The 15,198-nt window shown below is 43.4% G+C and overlaps 1 protein-coding gene across 1 annotated transcript in view; it reads right to left on the reverse strand.

Annotated features, from left to right (window-relative positions):
• The window catches only part of LOXL4 (lysyl oxidase like 4), a 45,640-nt gene extending 33,202 nt beyond the window's left edge, over positions 1 to 12,438 (reverse strand). Inside the window, exons 1-4 of the mRNA XM_075257861.1 lie at positions 12,316 to 12,438; positions 8,246 to 8,559; positions 6,510 to 6,679; positions 3,068 to 3,276 (exon numbers count right to left, since the gene is read on the reverse strand). Coding sequence (XP_075113962.1) covers positions 3,068 to 3,276; positions 6,510 to 6,679; positions 8,246 to 8,513 — 647 coding nt within the window. The 5' untranslated portion in view covers positions 8,514 to 8,559; positions 12,316 to 12,438. The remainder of the gene's footprint in view (positions 1 to 3,067; positions 3,277 to 6,509; positions 6,680 to 8,245; positions 8,560 to 12,315) is intronic.
• Between the last annotated feature and the right edge of the window lie 2,760 nt (positions 12,439 to 15,198).

Raw genomic sequence — 15,198 nt, forward strand, 5'->3', positions numbered from 1 at the left:
ACATCACTGTGTGTATTATCCCTGTACTGTGACATCACTGTGTGTATTATCCCTGTACTGTGACATCACTGTGTGTATTATCTCTGAACTGTGACATCACTGTGTGTATTATCCTGTACTGTGACATCACTGTGTGTATTATCCCTGTACTGTGACATCACTGTGTGTATTATCTCTGTACTGTGACATCACTGTATTATCTCTGTACTGTGACATTACTGTGTGTATTATCCTGTACTGTGACATCACTGTGTGTATTATCCCTGTACTGTGACATCACTGTGTGTATTATCTCTGTACTGTGACATCACTGTGTGTATTATCTCTGAACTGTGACATCACTGTGTGTATTATTCTGTACTGTGACATCACTGTGTGTATTATCTCTGTACTGTGACATCACTGTGTGTATTATCTCTGTACTGTGACATCACTGTGTGTATTATCTCTGTACTGTGACATTACTGTGTGTATTATCCTGTACTGTGACATCACTGTGTGTATTATCTCTGTACTGTGACATCACTGTGTGTATTATCCTGTACTGTGACATCACTGTGTGTATTATCCTGTACTGTGACATCACTGTGTGTATTCTCCCTGTACTGTGACATCACTGTGTGTATTATCCTGTACTGTGACATCACTGTGTGTATTATCCCTGTACTGTGACATCACTGTGTGTATTATCCTGTACTGTGACATCACTGTGTGTATTATCCTGTACTGTGACATCACTGTGTGTATTATCCCTGTACTGTGACATCACTGTGTGTATTATCCTGTACTGTGACATCACTGTGTGTATTATCTCTGTACTGTGACATCACTGTGTGTATTATCCCTGTACTGTGACATCACTGTGTGTATTATCCTGTACTGTGACATCACTGTGTGTATTATCCTGTACTGTGACATCACTGTGTGTATTCTCCCTGTACTGTGACATCACTGTGTGTATTATCCTGTACTGTGACATCACTGTGTGTATTATCCCTGTATTGTGACATCACTGTGTGTATTATCTCTGTACTGTGACATCACTGTGTGTATTATCCTGTACTGTGACATCACTGTGTGTATTATCCTGTACTGTGACATTACTGTGTGTATTATCTCTGTACTGTGACATCACTGTGTGTATTATCCCTGTACTGTGACATCACTGTGTGTATTATCTCTGTACTGTGACATCACTGTGTGTATTCTCCCTGTACTGTGACATCACTGTGTGTATTATCTCTGTACTGTGACATCACTGTGTGTATTATCTCTGTACTGTGACATCACTGTGTGTATTATCCCTGTACTGTGACATCACTGTGTGTATTATCTCTGTACTGTGACATCACTGTGTGTATTATCTCCGTACTGTGACATCACTGTGTGTATTATCTCTGTACTGTGACATCACTGTGTGTATTATCTCTGTACTGTGACATCACTGTGTGTATTATCTCTGTACTGTGACATCACTGTGTGTATTCTCCCTGTACTGTGACATCACTGTGTGTATTATCTCTGTACTGTGACATCACTGTGTGTATTATCTCTATACTGTGACATCACTGTGTATTATCTCTGTACTGTGACATCACTGTGTGTATTATCCTGTACTGTGACATCACTGTGTGTATTATCCCTGTACTGTGACATCACTGTGTGTATTATCTCTGTACTGTGACATCACTGTGTGTATTATCCCTGTACTGTGACATCACTGTGTGTATTATCCTGTACTGTGACATCACTGTGTGTATTATCCCTGTACTGTGACATCACTGTGTGTATTATCCTGTACTGTGACATCACTGTGTGTATTCTCCCTGTACTGTGACATCACTGTGTATTATCTCTGTACTGTGACATCACTGTGTGTATTATCTCTGTACTGTGACATCACTGTGTGTATTCTCCCTGTACTGTGACATCACTGTGTGTATTATCCTGTACTGTGACATCACTGTGTGTATTATCCCTGTACTGTGACATCACTGTGTGTATTATCCCTGTACTGTGACATCACTGTGTGTATTATCCTGTACTGTGACATCACTGTGTGTATTATCCCTGTACTGTGACATCACTGTGTGTATTATCCTGTACTGTGACATCACTGTGTGTATTATCCCTGTACTGTGACATCACTGTGTGTATTATCTCTGTACTGTGACATCACTGTGTGTATTATCCCTGTACTGTGACATCACTGTGTGTATTATCCTGTACTGTGACATCACTGTGTGTATTATCCCTGTACTGTGACATCACTGTGTGTATTATCCTGTACTGTGACATCACTGTGTGTATTCTCCCTGTACTGTGACATCACTGTGTATTATCTCTGTACTGTGACATCACTGTGTGTATTATCTCTGTACTGTGACATCACTGTGTGTATTCTCCCTGTACTGTGACATCACTGTGTGTATTATCTCTGTGTATTAGGGGTATAATATAATACATCCTCATGCTGTGTGGTCAGGGTGTAGTGTCCCCCCTTCCATGTTTGGGGCCCCCCGCCTTGCCCTGGCTGTATGTGACCATAAGACACCACAGATGCACCAAGAAAACATCCAGTTCTCAAGAAAGGTTTGAAGGAAAAACAAGACTAGGACAAGAGTAAATTACATAGGAGCGGCCATAAGAATAGCACACGCATCAGATGCAGGAATTATACCGCCATCTCTCCTGACCACAAGCTTTTCCTGGGAGATGAGATGTATAATTACTCCGCGCCGCAGATGGAGGGTTTGTCAAACTGTGGACAACAAACGTGGCACCGACACCGCTGTACCGGGAAGGTAGCAATATAGTGTCCTCACAAGACACCAGAGTCTTAAAGGAGGTCTCCACCTAATGCAACCCATCTCCTTATCCTCAGGGTCATCGCTATAGCTCTACTCAATCCAATCACCAATACACACGCACACCCGGCCCGGACAAGTAGTGAACCTGACACCAGATAGCAGATGATGACGAGGGATCAGACATATGGCAATACAACATGCCCAATCGTTCCGCCATCATACGCATCGGATATTTGTCCAACTCTGCCGGGGTGTACCTGTAGAAGTTGACGTTGGGCTGAACTTCTCCAGGAAATCCCAGCATGCCGCACACCACCCGGCTGTTGTCCATGGTCCAGCCGTGCTCGCACACCTGACGCCACCGCCCGTGATGTTTCACCTCCACGATGCCCTCGGTGACGGGCAGGCTCGCCTTGGCCCGGGCAGAAATGGGCTTAATTCTAACCTCCTCGATTTTCTTTGTGTGCTGAAAGGGTTAAATAAATGAATACAATCAATACCTACACTCCTTACTGCTCAGGAATAGAATGCCGGAGCGACAGTGTAGACTGACACTACTCACAGGCACAGTATAATTACCAATTATTGATTATATGACTATTAAATATGAGCGAGAGAACAAATCGTTGGATTAGGATGTAGCAGTCCAGTATGGCGGTATGTACAGGAGACGTGTCCTGTTCTGTAGTGTTTGTTCTGTACATAGTTACGGTGCTGCGGTTTTAGAGAGCGGAGTCATTAGGATTTAGACGTTTATCCCGCCATACAGGTCCCTTCCTGTAATCGTATTACTGACAGTGGAAACGTATAGTACAGGATCTCATACTGATGTAGCAGAGCTAAGATTGTCAGTCACCGCCACAAGTCTCCTCCATTCTCCAGGATCAGATACAACAGAGGGCAGTATATGACGGTGACATATGAACGCCACACAGTATGGCACTATTTGGGCAAAGTAGTAAAACATTAGGTGGCGGTATTACTGGGTACTGGAAGGCACCCTTATAAATATAACAAATTAGAATAATAATTGGATATTGGATAATAACATTATGGATGCAGAGGTCTGAATGGCGGTATTATTTAGACACTGTATGGTACAGCACTGTACATTGAATGGTGCTGTTTCTGAGCACTATATAGTGAGACCATGTTGGCGTGTTATACTACCACAGAATGTGGCACTATAGCATGCAGACTATATAGAGGTATTATTTGTATGCTACTGTCTTTTTGGCCACTATGTAGTGATGTAGAATAGGGGACCATATACCGGTATTATATGTACACCACATGGTATAGAAGAATTAGGTGAGAATTATCTGGCACTATACCGTGGAGACCAATTGAGGGTATTATTTGTAAACCACACAATATTGTTTTCTGGTCACTGTATGTTGTGATCAAGTACTATGTACTGTATGGCGGTATTACTTGTACACTGCATAACACTGTATGTTGGGATTACTTATATTGGCATTGTATAGACCTGTAGAATGAGTGACCATATGTCGGTATTATTTGGCACTGTATTGTTATCTGACACTATATGGCGGTATTATTTATTTCTGAGCTGGAATGAGGTTTTTGCAAGCACGGTTTTTCAGATTTTTCGACGATTTGGATATTTTAATATTTTCTATCAGATTCTCTGTTTTTCTAGCATATGAATGACATCCGTGCAGCTTTCCACCTCATACGCCCGGTGATATGTAGCAGAGCTGAGTTTGCGCTGTGTATACGGTCACATCATGTGTTACAGATGGTGCTGTCTCATCCCCATAGAGAAACAATAAGCTATGTGACCGATTCAGCTCTACTACACCCGGCGGCCACCTCTAGTCCTCGATATGTTGCCCAGATTCTTGGGATCTGTCACGCCCTATATCCCGCCACCGGCCGTGACGTTACTGATCTCATCCAGGATGAGCTTCATAGAAGTTTTGGAATAGCTGAGAGTGGAGGAAACACGGCTGGTATGTCAGGCCGGGGTGGAGTGAGGTAATGCAGGCGGACGCTCTATGACACTATTCATACAGTCAGTCGCGCTCTGTGCCCGGTTGTTGCTCTTGGAGCGCGGCCCAATTCCTGCATCTCTACTTTCATTTGGCCAGAACAGGCGCATTGTGCCCCAGTCATATTTTCGTGATATGTCCCGTGTGCCCCTGCGCTTCATCCATAACCCTGCGGCTTTAACCCCTTCATGCCATAGGCGGGGGGAGATTTTGTTTATTTGTCCAGGAGGGAGAATTCTCATAGGGGGCCCCTGGAGTAATCGAAAACTACACTGAATTGTATTCTCTGGGAACCATATGGCGGTATTATGGGGGCTCTTTAAGGGACTATTATATGAATACTGCATTATATGGCTGTATGTGGCGGGATTATACAAGTTCTTTAAAGGAGTATTATCCTTATTCCAGCACTATATGGTGATATTACAGCAATATTAACAAGACGCTATATGGCGGTATTATGTGAACAGAATCATCTTGCCACTATATGGCAGTAAGGTGTTGCTATTTAGCCTTAAATTAGATTAGAGTAATTATTTCTTATATTGAAACTGAAGTTTAGTAGAGATGAGCAAGTACTATTCAAAACGGTAGTTCACTCCCATAAGAATGAATGGGAGCGGCCGGCACGCAGGGGGTTAAGCAGCAGGACGCCGGCTTCAGCTGCGTGCCAGCTGCGTCCATTCATTGCTATGGGAGCGAACTACCGTTTCAAATAGTACTTGCTCATCTCTAAGTTTTAGTATTACTTGTGAGTATATGGCGGTATTATATGGGATCTTTAAGGGAGTATTATTTGGATATTACATGTTAAATGACATAAGCTACATAGTGATATTATATGGGCTCTACACAGCAGTATGATATAGCACTATACGCCAGAATCACGTGAACAGTATCATTTTGGCACTATATGGCAGTATTATTTCACCTTAAATCATATATATTATCAGATAACAGCATTTTAATATAATCTAGGAATTATATGGCGGTTTTATGTTGTATGTTTAATAGTGTTTTATATAAATACTGCCTATTATTTTAGCACTGTATGGTGGTCTCACATCCACTGTACATAATATTAACCTGGCACTGTATGGCAGTATTATGTGAAATGCAAATTACAGTATTAATGGCACTATGAATTATAGCGCGTATCTAGGTACAATAGGGCAGAATTATGTTGAACATTTAATATACGTACGTCCTATTATTTGGCACTGCATGGCAGTGTTATGTGCACTGTATATCACAATAATAACTTGGCACTATATGGCAGTGTTATGACAATTACATATTACAATATCATTGGCACTATATGTGGCTGTTTACGTGAAAAGGGCCCAGATCGTCGATACTAATTATAGAGAAAATAGTCCAAAACATATTTGGGTAAAAAAATCACAATTTTGTTTTATGCAAAAATTTTATTTAAAAATATGTCAATTGTGCTTTCAATAAAAAATTTTTTGCTGTTTCGGACAATGTTACACCATAACCGTTACAATGATACCAAGAACTCCATATCGACAATGTTGGTCCTTTTCACATAAACAGCCACATATGGCGATATTACGCAGCTTGCAATTTGTATCTTGCTTTTTTGTCACCCCCAACAAGTTCTGAGTGTAATAAAGTTGACATCAGTTTTGTACATGACATTTTGGGCGCTGTGTGCTAATACCTGCGCAGAGATTGCTTGTGGCTGTTCTGCCGGCCGGAGCCGAGTTGTGGAGCAGAGAATCCCGACATCCTCCGAGTGCTTACAGTCAGTGACACCCCAGCCATTAGATTCACATTCTGCCAGAGAGATCTCAGCCCCGGAGCAGCGAACGTTATCCAGCCAGATGGGACCTGCGGGGAATAATACCGCAACATTATATAATAACTACTAGAGGCTTAGTCTTATTGTACAATCTAAGGCTCCAGTCACACCAGAAGGATTTCACTATATGCTACATTGTAAGCCACTTACATGTGACTGTACCAGCAGAATAGTGAGCGCAGCTCTGGAGTATAATACAGGATAAGTAATGTAATGTATATACACAGTGACTGTACCAGCAGAATAGTGAGCGCAGCTCTGGAGAAAAATACAGGATAAGTAATGTAATGTATATACACAGTGACTGTACCAGCAGAATAGTGAGCGCAGCTCTGGAGTATAATACAGGATAAGTAATGTAATGTATGTACACAGTGACTGTACCAGCAGAATAGTGAGCGCAGCTCTGGAGAAAAATACAGGATAAGTAATGTAATGTATGTACACAGTGACTGTACCAGCAGAATAGTGAGCGCAGCTCTGGAGTATAATACAGGATAAGTAATGTAATGTATGTACACAGTGACTGGACCAGCAGAATAGTGAGCGCAGCTCTGGAGTATAATACAGGATAAGTAATGTAATGTATGTACACAGTGACTGCACCAGCAGAATAGTGAGCGCAGCTCTGGAGTATAATACAGGATAAGTAATGTAATGTATGTACACAGTGACTGTACCAGCAGAATAGTGAGCGCAGCTCTGGAGTATAATACAGGATAAGTAATGTAATGTATATACACAGTGACTGGACCAGCAGAATAGTGAGCGCAGCTCTGGAGTATAATACAGGATAAGTAATGTAATGTATGTACACAGTGACTGGACCAGCAGAATAGTGAGCGCAGCTCTGGAGTATAATACAGGATAAGTAATGTAATGTATGTACACAGTGACTGCACCAGCAGAATAGTGAGCGCAGCTCTGGAGTATAATACAGGATAAGTAATGTAATGGATGTACACAGTGACTGCACCAGCAGAATAGTGAGCGCAGCTCTGGAGTATAATACAGGATAAGTAATGTAATGGATGTACACAGTGACTGTACTAGCAGAATAGTGAGCGCAGCTCTGGAGTATAATACAGGATAAGTAATGTAATGTATGTACACAGTGACTGTACTAGCAGAATAGTGAGCGCAGCTCTGGAGAATAATACAGGATAAGTAATGTAATGTATGTACACAGTGACTGCACCAGCAGAATAGTGAGCGCAGCTCTGGAGTATAATACAGGATAAGTAACGTAATGTATGTACACAGTGACTGTACCAGCAGAATAGTGAGCGCAGCTCTGGAGTATAATACAGGATAAGTAATGTAATGTATGTACACAGTGACTGTACCAGCAGAATAGTGAGCGCAGCTCTGGAGTATAATACAGGATAAGTAATGTAATGTATGTACACAGTGACTGCACCAGCAGAATAGTGAGCGCAGCTCTGGAGTATAATACAGGATAAGTAACGTAATGTATGTACACAGTGACTGTACCAGCAGAATAGTGAGCGCAGCTCTGAAGTATAATACAGGATGTAACTCAGGATCAGTATAGATTAAGTATTAAGGGATATCATCATACAGGACACTTTTACCTTCTCCTTGTCCATATTTCGCACTATGCGCCCAGTTCATGGCCATTTCAAAGCCCAGCTGCTTGCAGACCAAATTGGCCACTTCTATGTTGAAGTCATCATCACATACTGTGCCCCATTGACCATTGTATAGAACCTCCAGCCGACCCTCATTGGGCACCCTCGACGTCCCGGCTAACCTCAGTTGGATTTGTGGCGCTCCGGCCTGGAGCTGTTGCCGGCATAAATCTATCAGCGATGCAATAAATAGTAATAGGAGCGACTTCATGGCTGGGTCTCAGTGGATAGTGGAGGGGAGATTTCGAGGTTTGTACCTATGGAACAAAGAACAATATAATCCACATAATGTAAAGATCAGAGCTTGGTCTTGGTCCTAGCTGCCATATTAAAATGTTCACAGCAGCACAAAGTATTTCAGGAAATTGCTTTCCTTTTGTCAGATAAAGCACATAGAGATCATAGAGGGGATTCGGGACCCTTCCAAGAGGTGTGTTACAGTGTAGCAGTGTGTGTCTTTTCCACTGGCTCCTCCTTGTCCAACCTTCTCCATAGACTTCTACATAAGAAGTAACTCAGCTTGAAAAGTGGAGAAGGAAACAGGTTTCTAAAGATTAGAAATGAGCGAACAGTGAAATGTTCCAAGTTCAAAATTCAATTCGAGTAGCCGCTCAATACTCGACTGTTCGATCGAACATCGAACCCCATTATAGTCTATGGGGAATAAATACTCATTTACGGGGAAACCACCATTCGACTCAGGAGAGTCACCAAGTCCACTATGACACCCCAGGAAATGATGCCAACACCCTGGAATGCAACTGAGACAGCAGGAGAAGCATGTCTGGGGGCATCTAACATGCCCAAGTCACTGTATTACGTCGGGATCCCTGTCAGCTTGCGATATGCGGGAGCTGACTTTTTCCCATAGGAATGCATTGACCAGTGTTGATTGGCCAAATGCCATACAGGATTACAGCATTCGGCCAATCGACGCTGGTTCTGCCGGAGGCTCGTCTGTGAGGAGGCGGAGTCTAAGATCGGACCAGAATGGAGACTGCTGTGGACCGATCTTAGACTCCGCCTCCTCCGGCAGAACCAGCGTTGATTGGCCAGATGCTGTACTCTGTATGGCATTTGGCCAATCAATGCTGGTCAATGCATTCCTATGCCGAGATGTAGCAGTGCTGGCCATGCGCTCAGTTCGGCTACACCGGAGATGCAGCCGAGCTGAGTGTACGGCCAGCACTGCTACACCGGAGATGTGAACCCTGCTGCACACTCAGCTCTACTGCATCTCAGCAGAGCTGAGAGTGCAGCAGGGTTCAGGGTTGCTTTTTCCAATTTTTTTTTGCAATGCCTCCGTTGTTGTAGTTCCTGTCCCACCTCCCCTGCGCTGTTATTGGTGCAAAAAAAGCGCAAGGGAAGGTGGGAGGGGAATCGAATTTTTAGCGAGTTTGCCACCTGGTATTCGATGCAAATCGAACATCTCGAACGGCCTGATATCCGATTGAACATGTACTCGATGGAACGCTGTTCACTCATTTCTACTAAAGCTATATCATGAGGTTTCTTAGCTTCACCTGTACTATGAGAAGATGTTATATAATTGGAGCTACACTTTAAGGGTCCATTCACATGGAGGAATTTGGCGCTGATTCTGGCACGGAATCCGCCTCAGAATCAGCGCTGAAAAAAAAAAAAAAAAGACTCCTAATGACTTCAATGTGTTCCGTTTGTGGTAATCTAACAATAAGCTGATCAGACGGTGTTCCACTGCTAGGACCCTCAGTCATCAGCTGTAATCTGTGGGGGTATCTGCTAACAAGTGTGCAGTTTCCCTGCAGTGCCACCACAGGTCAAGTAAGGTATTACATGTTGTCCATTACAATCAAGCTAAGAAATGACAGAGCGAGCTTCTTAAGATGAGGACAACTCAAGGATTTTTGAGTTCCTTAGACTTCTTTTTTTCGATATCTGGAAATGTTCTAAGATTTGATCCTTCTCCAAGCCTCAGCCCATTAACTATCGCACGCCCGCCACTACCCGGCCAAGAAAGTCGCCGCTGGCTCTGCTCACATTTATTACGTTGCTTAACAAACCGTCCCGCCATCTTTCTTAGGATGGAGCCGCAGTAACTAAGGATCATTAGGGAGTGAATATCCCATCCCGGCCCTCGGACAGAGACGACCCCGCGCCGCTCAGGCTCGATCGAAACGCAGAACTAGAAAATCTGCTAAAAATAATAACAGCACGTGCAATATGGGAGCGGCTGAGACTGTATATAGAGACTGTAGCAGGACGCAGCGAGGGTAGAAGAGTATCATATATGGTACAGAGTCCTTGGACAACTAGGATATATGGATTAGATCAAGTCAAATCGGCGGGGGTTCAGGTGCTGAGACTTTCACCGATCCTTAAACAAAAGTCCAGACCAATCAGCAGTGATTGGGTCTGATTGGCGATCCTCAGGGGTGGAGTTAGCAGAAGGCGGGGTCATATACTTCAAACACTGTGGAACACTTCATGATAAATTGATATTTTATGTTGTAGCTAAGGGGGCGGAGCATGACAATGTAGTTAACTCTTTAGTGTTGAATTCTTACGTTATAGTCTATCCTTTTAGGCCCCATGATTGGACAACTTCTAATTTTATCATTGCACTGGCCATAGTGTCTGTCACCCAGCTTTCCACATACCCTGCATGTCATTTAAATCTGCTCTGTTAGGTGGAGACTCACTCTCCTACAACTAGGCAGGCGGGACTCATTCGGAATATAGTTTATAGTCAATCAATATAGGGACAGTTCTGATTCACCCATCCCCACCATCTCTATTTTTCATGATTAAAATGAAAGTGTCAGTCTTCACTGCAGTAGTAGAATTCTATTTGTCAACCAAAAACAGGACAAACACCGCTATGGGTTCAGCTTTGATAGTAAAGCATCTAGGAAAACGGATAGTCATAGGTTAGATGAATAATTCAGCCCGTGGGTGAGGACGAGCTCACGTACAGACAGATATTTTTGGGTCATGGTCACAATCTTGGCCGAAGACCATTCAGAGATATGGCAGGTAAGAACATTCATGATACAGTCAGACCAGTGTAATAGCACTAAACCTCCAAACTGGGGCGCTACAGCTGTTGTGAGACTACAACTCCCAGCATGGCAGCTGGTGAGCCCCAGATAGGACATGGCTGTAATAGTAAACGGTAACGACCAACAAGTAGCCAAATCTGCGGCTCGCCCCGACTGTTAACCCTTTCATAATTGAAAAGGAGGAAACGTAAGTGAACAGCTCGTGCTCTGAATTATGGATCAGCCCTAACTCCAATGTACAGACAATGTCGTCCTCCGGCCGGGACAGGTAATGGAGGACGCTGGAGGACTGGCTAGTGTAGGGCTATCATACAGGTGTCTTCTCCAGGTCAGCCAGAAATCTTAGCAATGTCTTAAAGCTTCTAAGAAAACTCACTGTATGCTGCAGACTATAGACAGGGGGGGGGGGGGGGGACAAAGACCATAGAGTCAGACCATGGGGGCCCCTATAGGAGTGGGGCCCAGCCCTCCCTGGGTGAGGACAGCCTGTGTACTGGGGTCAGGACTTGGCCTGTGGGTGAGGGATAGGTCAGAGGGTAAAACACCAAACTTTTTATTCCTAGGAGGAAAACACAACACCATAATGGAGGTCCACACAATGGAGGTCCACACAATGGAGGCCTCTCCATGTAGACAGGAGGTGACTATATAGGAAAAACACACAAGACTAATATATAGAGAGGGGAGGGGGATGGGAAAAGTAAGCAATGGCGGCACCAGAAGACTCCTAACACAAACATGGCCGTCCTTCAAGCCAAGATGGACATCTATTGGTGATCATGAATGACCAGGAGACAGATCAGAACCTCCTGCAGAGGAATAGTTGGAGATGGAGGACCTAAAGCTTCTGAAACCACCAAACTAGAAGTCTAGAGAATCCTCTCCTCGGGGTCAGTCATTTATTCTTGGCCTCAGATTAGGAAACACGGAACATACAGAAACATTTCCCCCATGATGAGATTTAGGACTCACCGGCTCGGCCTCTATCAACGAGGTCTCTTCAGTGTAAGACAACGTGTTGCAAATGCGTCACTTTACATGGAAGGATTTATTGTTTCTTTGACGTTTCGGCAGCTTGAGTAGCGTCCATGTGCTGTACTTATAGAGGACAAGGCGGCAGGAATCCTCTTGCACACGTTCGCTGTACACAGGCTCTGGAATAAAGGAGAAAAGCCTGGTGAGGAGACTCCGGACCTCCCACCTCAATGATAGACCTTCACAATAGTCTTCATCGTGTGGGATATAGGAGGTTCCTACGAGAAGACCCAACAAGATTCCTAACAACATGATATGCTAATGTGTCTCTACTGTCAGGCGGACGGTCCACAAGGTCTAGGGCACATATTGGGCTACACTTGGCTTGTTCTACCAGTCCAATAGAGACTAAATGGAGGGGCAGTGAATGCTCAACCAAAACCACAATCAACCCGGCCAAAGCCTTGAGGTCGAGGGTCATGTAGGACATAGGACCCCTGTTCTGGGGGCAGGTATCAGCTCTCTATTGGATAGAGGAAAACTTATAACCAGAATGCCCCTTTAAGGGAGTTTTTAGACTATCCATAGTACAATATTGATCTAATATTAGGTCCCTCATCATCTGGAATCAGGGATCTCCAACTTGTGACTCTCTAGATGTGGTAAAGCTAATACTCCCATCATGCTGTGACATCAAAAGATTAAAGACCCCAGCCCCTTCCTCAGCTCTTGGTCAGGGTCCCTCTATAAGACCCACTACATACGGGCTCTGGTGGGCCTGACCTGTCAGTACATTACATGAATGCCACTGATTTGGGTGACGGTTATGTAACACCATATTTATCCCAGGGGAGCTTCAAAAATGAAGCTTCGTTTTCTCCAGCCATATTGTAGCCATATACACTACTATTGTGCTGTTGACCTGGTAGTTCTTCACACTTGGCCCCAAGATGTTCCTAATTAGGGCCCCTGTGCAGCTATAGATGGTTCAACTATTCTGATATTGTAACATTCAAATCAATAAGATTGAGCTGCAATACCAGACACAACCTATGGACAAGGGGGGGCGCTGTTCTAGAAGAATGCAGCTAAATTTTGCTAATCCCATATCAGGGGTCCCCTATATGTTCATCTCCTAGTTTCTGAGCAATTCTGCCATTAACAGAGCATCGATTTAATATATAGAACTGCGTAGTGACTCATCTACCCTGCAGAGGCGCTACAGAAGAGTAAAGCACATGCTATGAGTTCCCCCAGAGATTATAACTGATCACAGGAGGCCCCAGTATCAGCATACCCTATAACTGGAGGACTCTATCCCTTTAACAAAATTCACTAATGTTTCTGGTACGTTCACATATAAAAACAGAATATAATAATAATATAGTCATTAGCCAGAGAGGGGAGCGACTACAAAGAGCATCTCCAAGTATGGAGGACCCAGCGTGTCATTGAATTCAAATGCAATGGTGTAATTCTTCATCTCACCTCTGGAGGTGCTGTAGAAGAATTAAGCACATGCTACTATCTTCCCCAGAGATTATAGTGGATCACTGGGGGGGCCCACAACAGGATACTGCATGATCAACTTATAACTAGGGGATGCCTCTATCCCTTTAAAAAATTAACAAATTTACATAAAAATTCAATGAGTTTTAGGAATCCTACATTGTAGATTCACTTTTACTTACAAAGAGAATCTCTATCACACTGGAGGACCTGGCAACAGTTATCAATAATAATTATGTCATGTCTAAATTCACCTGCGGAGGCGCTACAGAGGAATTAAGCACATGCTATCAACTTCCCCCAGAGATTACACTGGATCACTAAGGTCCCAGGATCACCTTATTACTGGAGGACTAGAGAAAATTCACTAATCTTTACTCAGTTGTTTCCACTACATTCATTACATAAAAATGGCTTTCCTTTCAGCCATTAGCCAGAGAGAGGAGCCACTGCACAGATCATCTCTCACTCCGGAGGACCCGGCAAGTCTGTGCATTATAATAGAACCTCCTTGATTCCAATTCAACCTGTATTGTAAATTATTGTAAAATGTAATTCTTCATTTCACCTGCGGAGGTGCTGCAGAAGAATTGAGCACATGCTATCAGCTTCCTCCAAAGATTAGACTGGGGGTTCCAGGATAGTGTATGATCACCTTATCACTAGAGAACCTGCTCTCCCTTTAAGAAAATGAATACATTCTTACATAATTGTTTCTGGTACATTCATTGGATTCAAAATTTTTGGAATTCTAAATTGTAGATTTCCTCATTAAACCCCCCGGGACATTCTCCTGAGAAGCGAATGTGCAGCCCCCTCCTCCAGCTCAGGGTCAGCTCCGCTCCACTAACTCATTAGAAGGAATTATTACCAATCACTTCTCAAATTTTTGTTTTTTCCTTATATTTGAATTTTTTTTTTAAAATCTGATATAAATCCATCCTCAACTATTCAGATTTTTCCCCGAGAAGCAGAAATTTGGGTCCATTTCAGATTTACAATTCCGTTTTTCATAAATTCCATACAAAACTTGCAACTTTGCTACAATAAAATTCCCCATCCATATCCAAGGACCATATCGAGAATAATAAAAGGTTCACGTACCATGTATCATAGAGGAGCACGAAACGCTCCGCACATCATGGAGACGGGGCAAAAAGGGCAAAAATATTAAAAAAGTGGAGAAAATGAATGCAAAAAAAAAGTGTAAACTCACCATAAAGTGGTTAGGACTCCGAGCAGCCCAGGAAGATTCCTGCTGAATGCCAAAATTCCAGCTTCGTTCCCTCTGCCTCACACACACAGGCTGGGATGACTGGCCGGCTCTCACAGGGGTGTTTGTTCCTACAGGCACTGACTGCAGCGTTCGGT

This window comes from Leptodactylus fuscus, chromosome 10, assembly GCF_031893055.1.
Source record: "Leptodactylus fuscus isolate aLepFus1 chromosome 10, aLepFus1.hap2, whole genome shotgun sequence".
NCBI lineage: Eukaryota > Metazoa > Chordata > Amphibia > Anura > Leptodactylidae > Leptodactylus > Leptodactylus fuscus.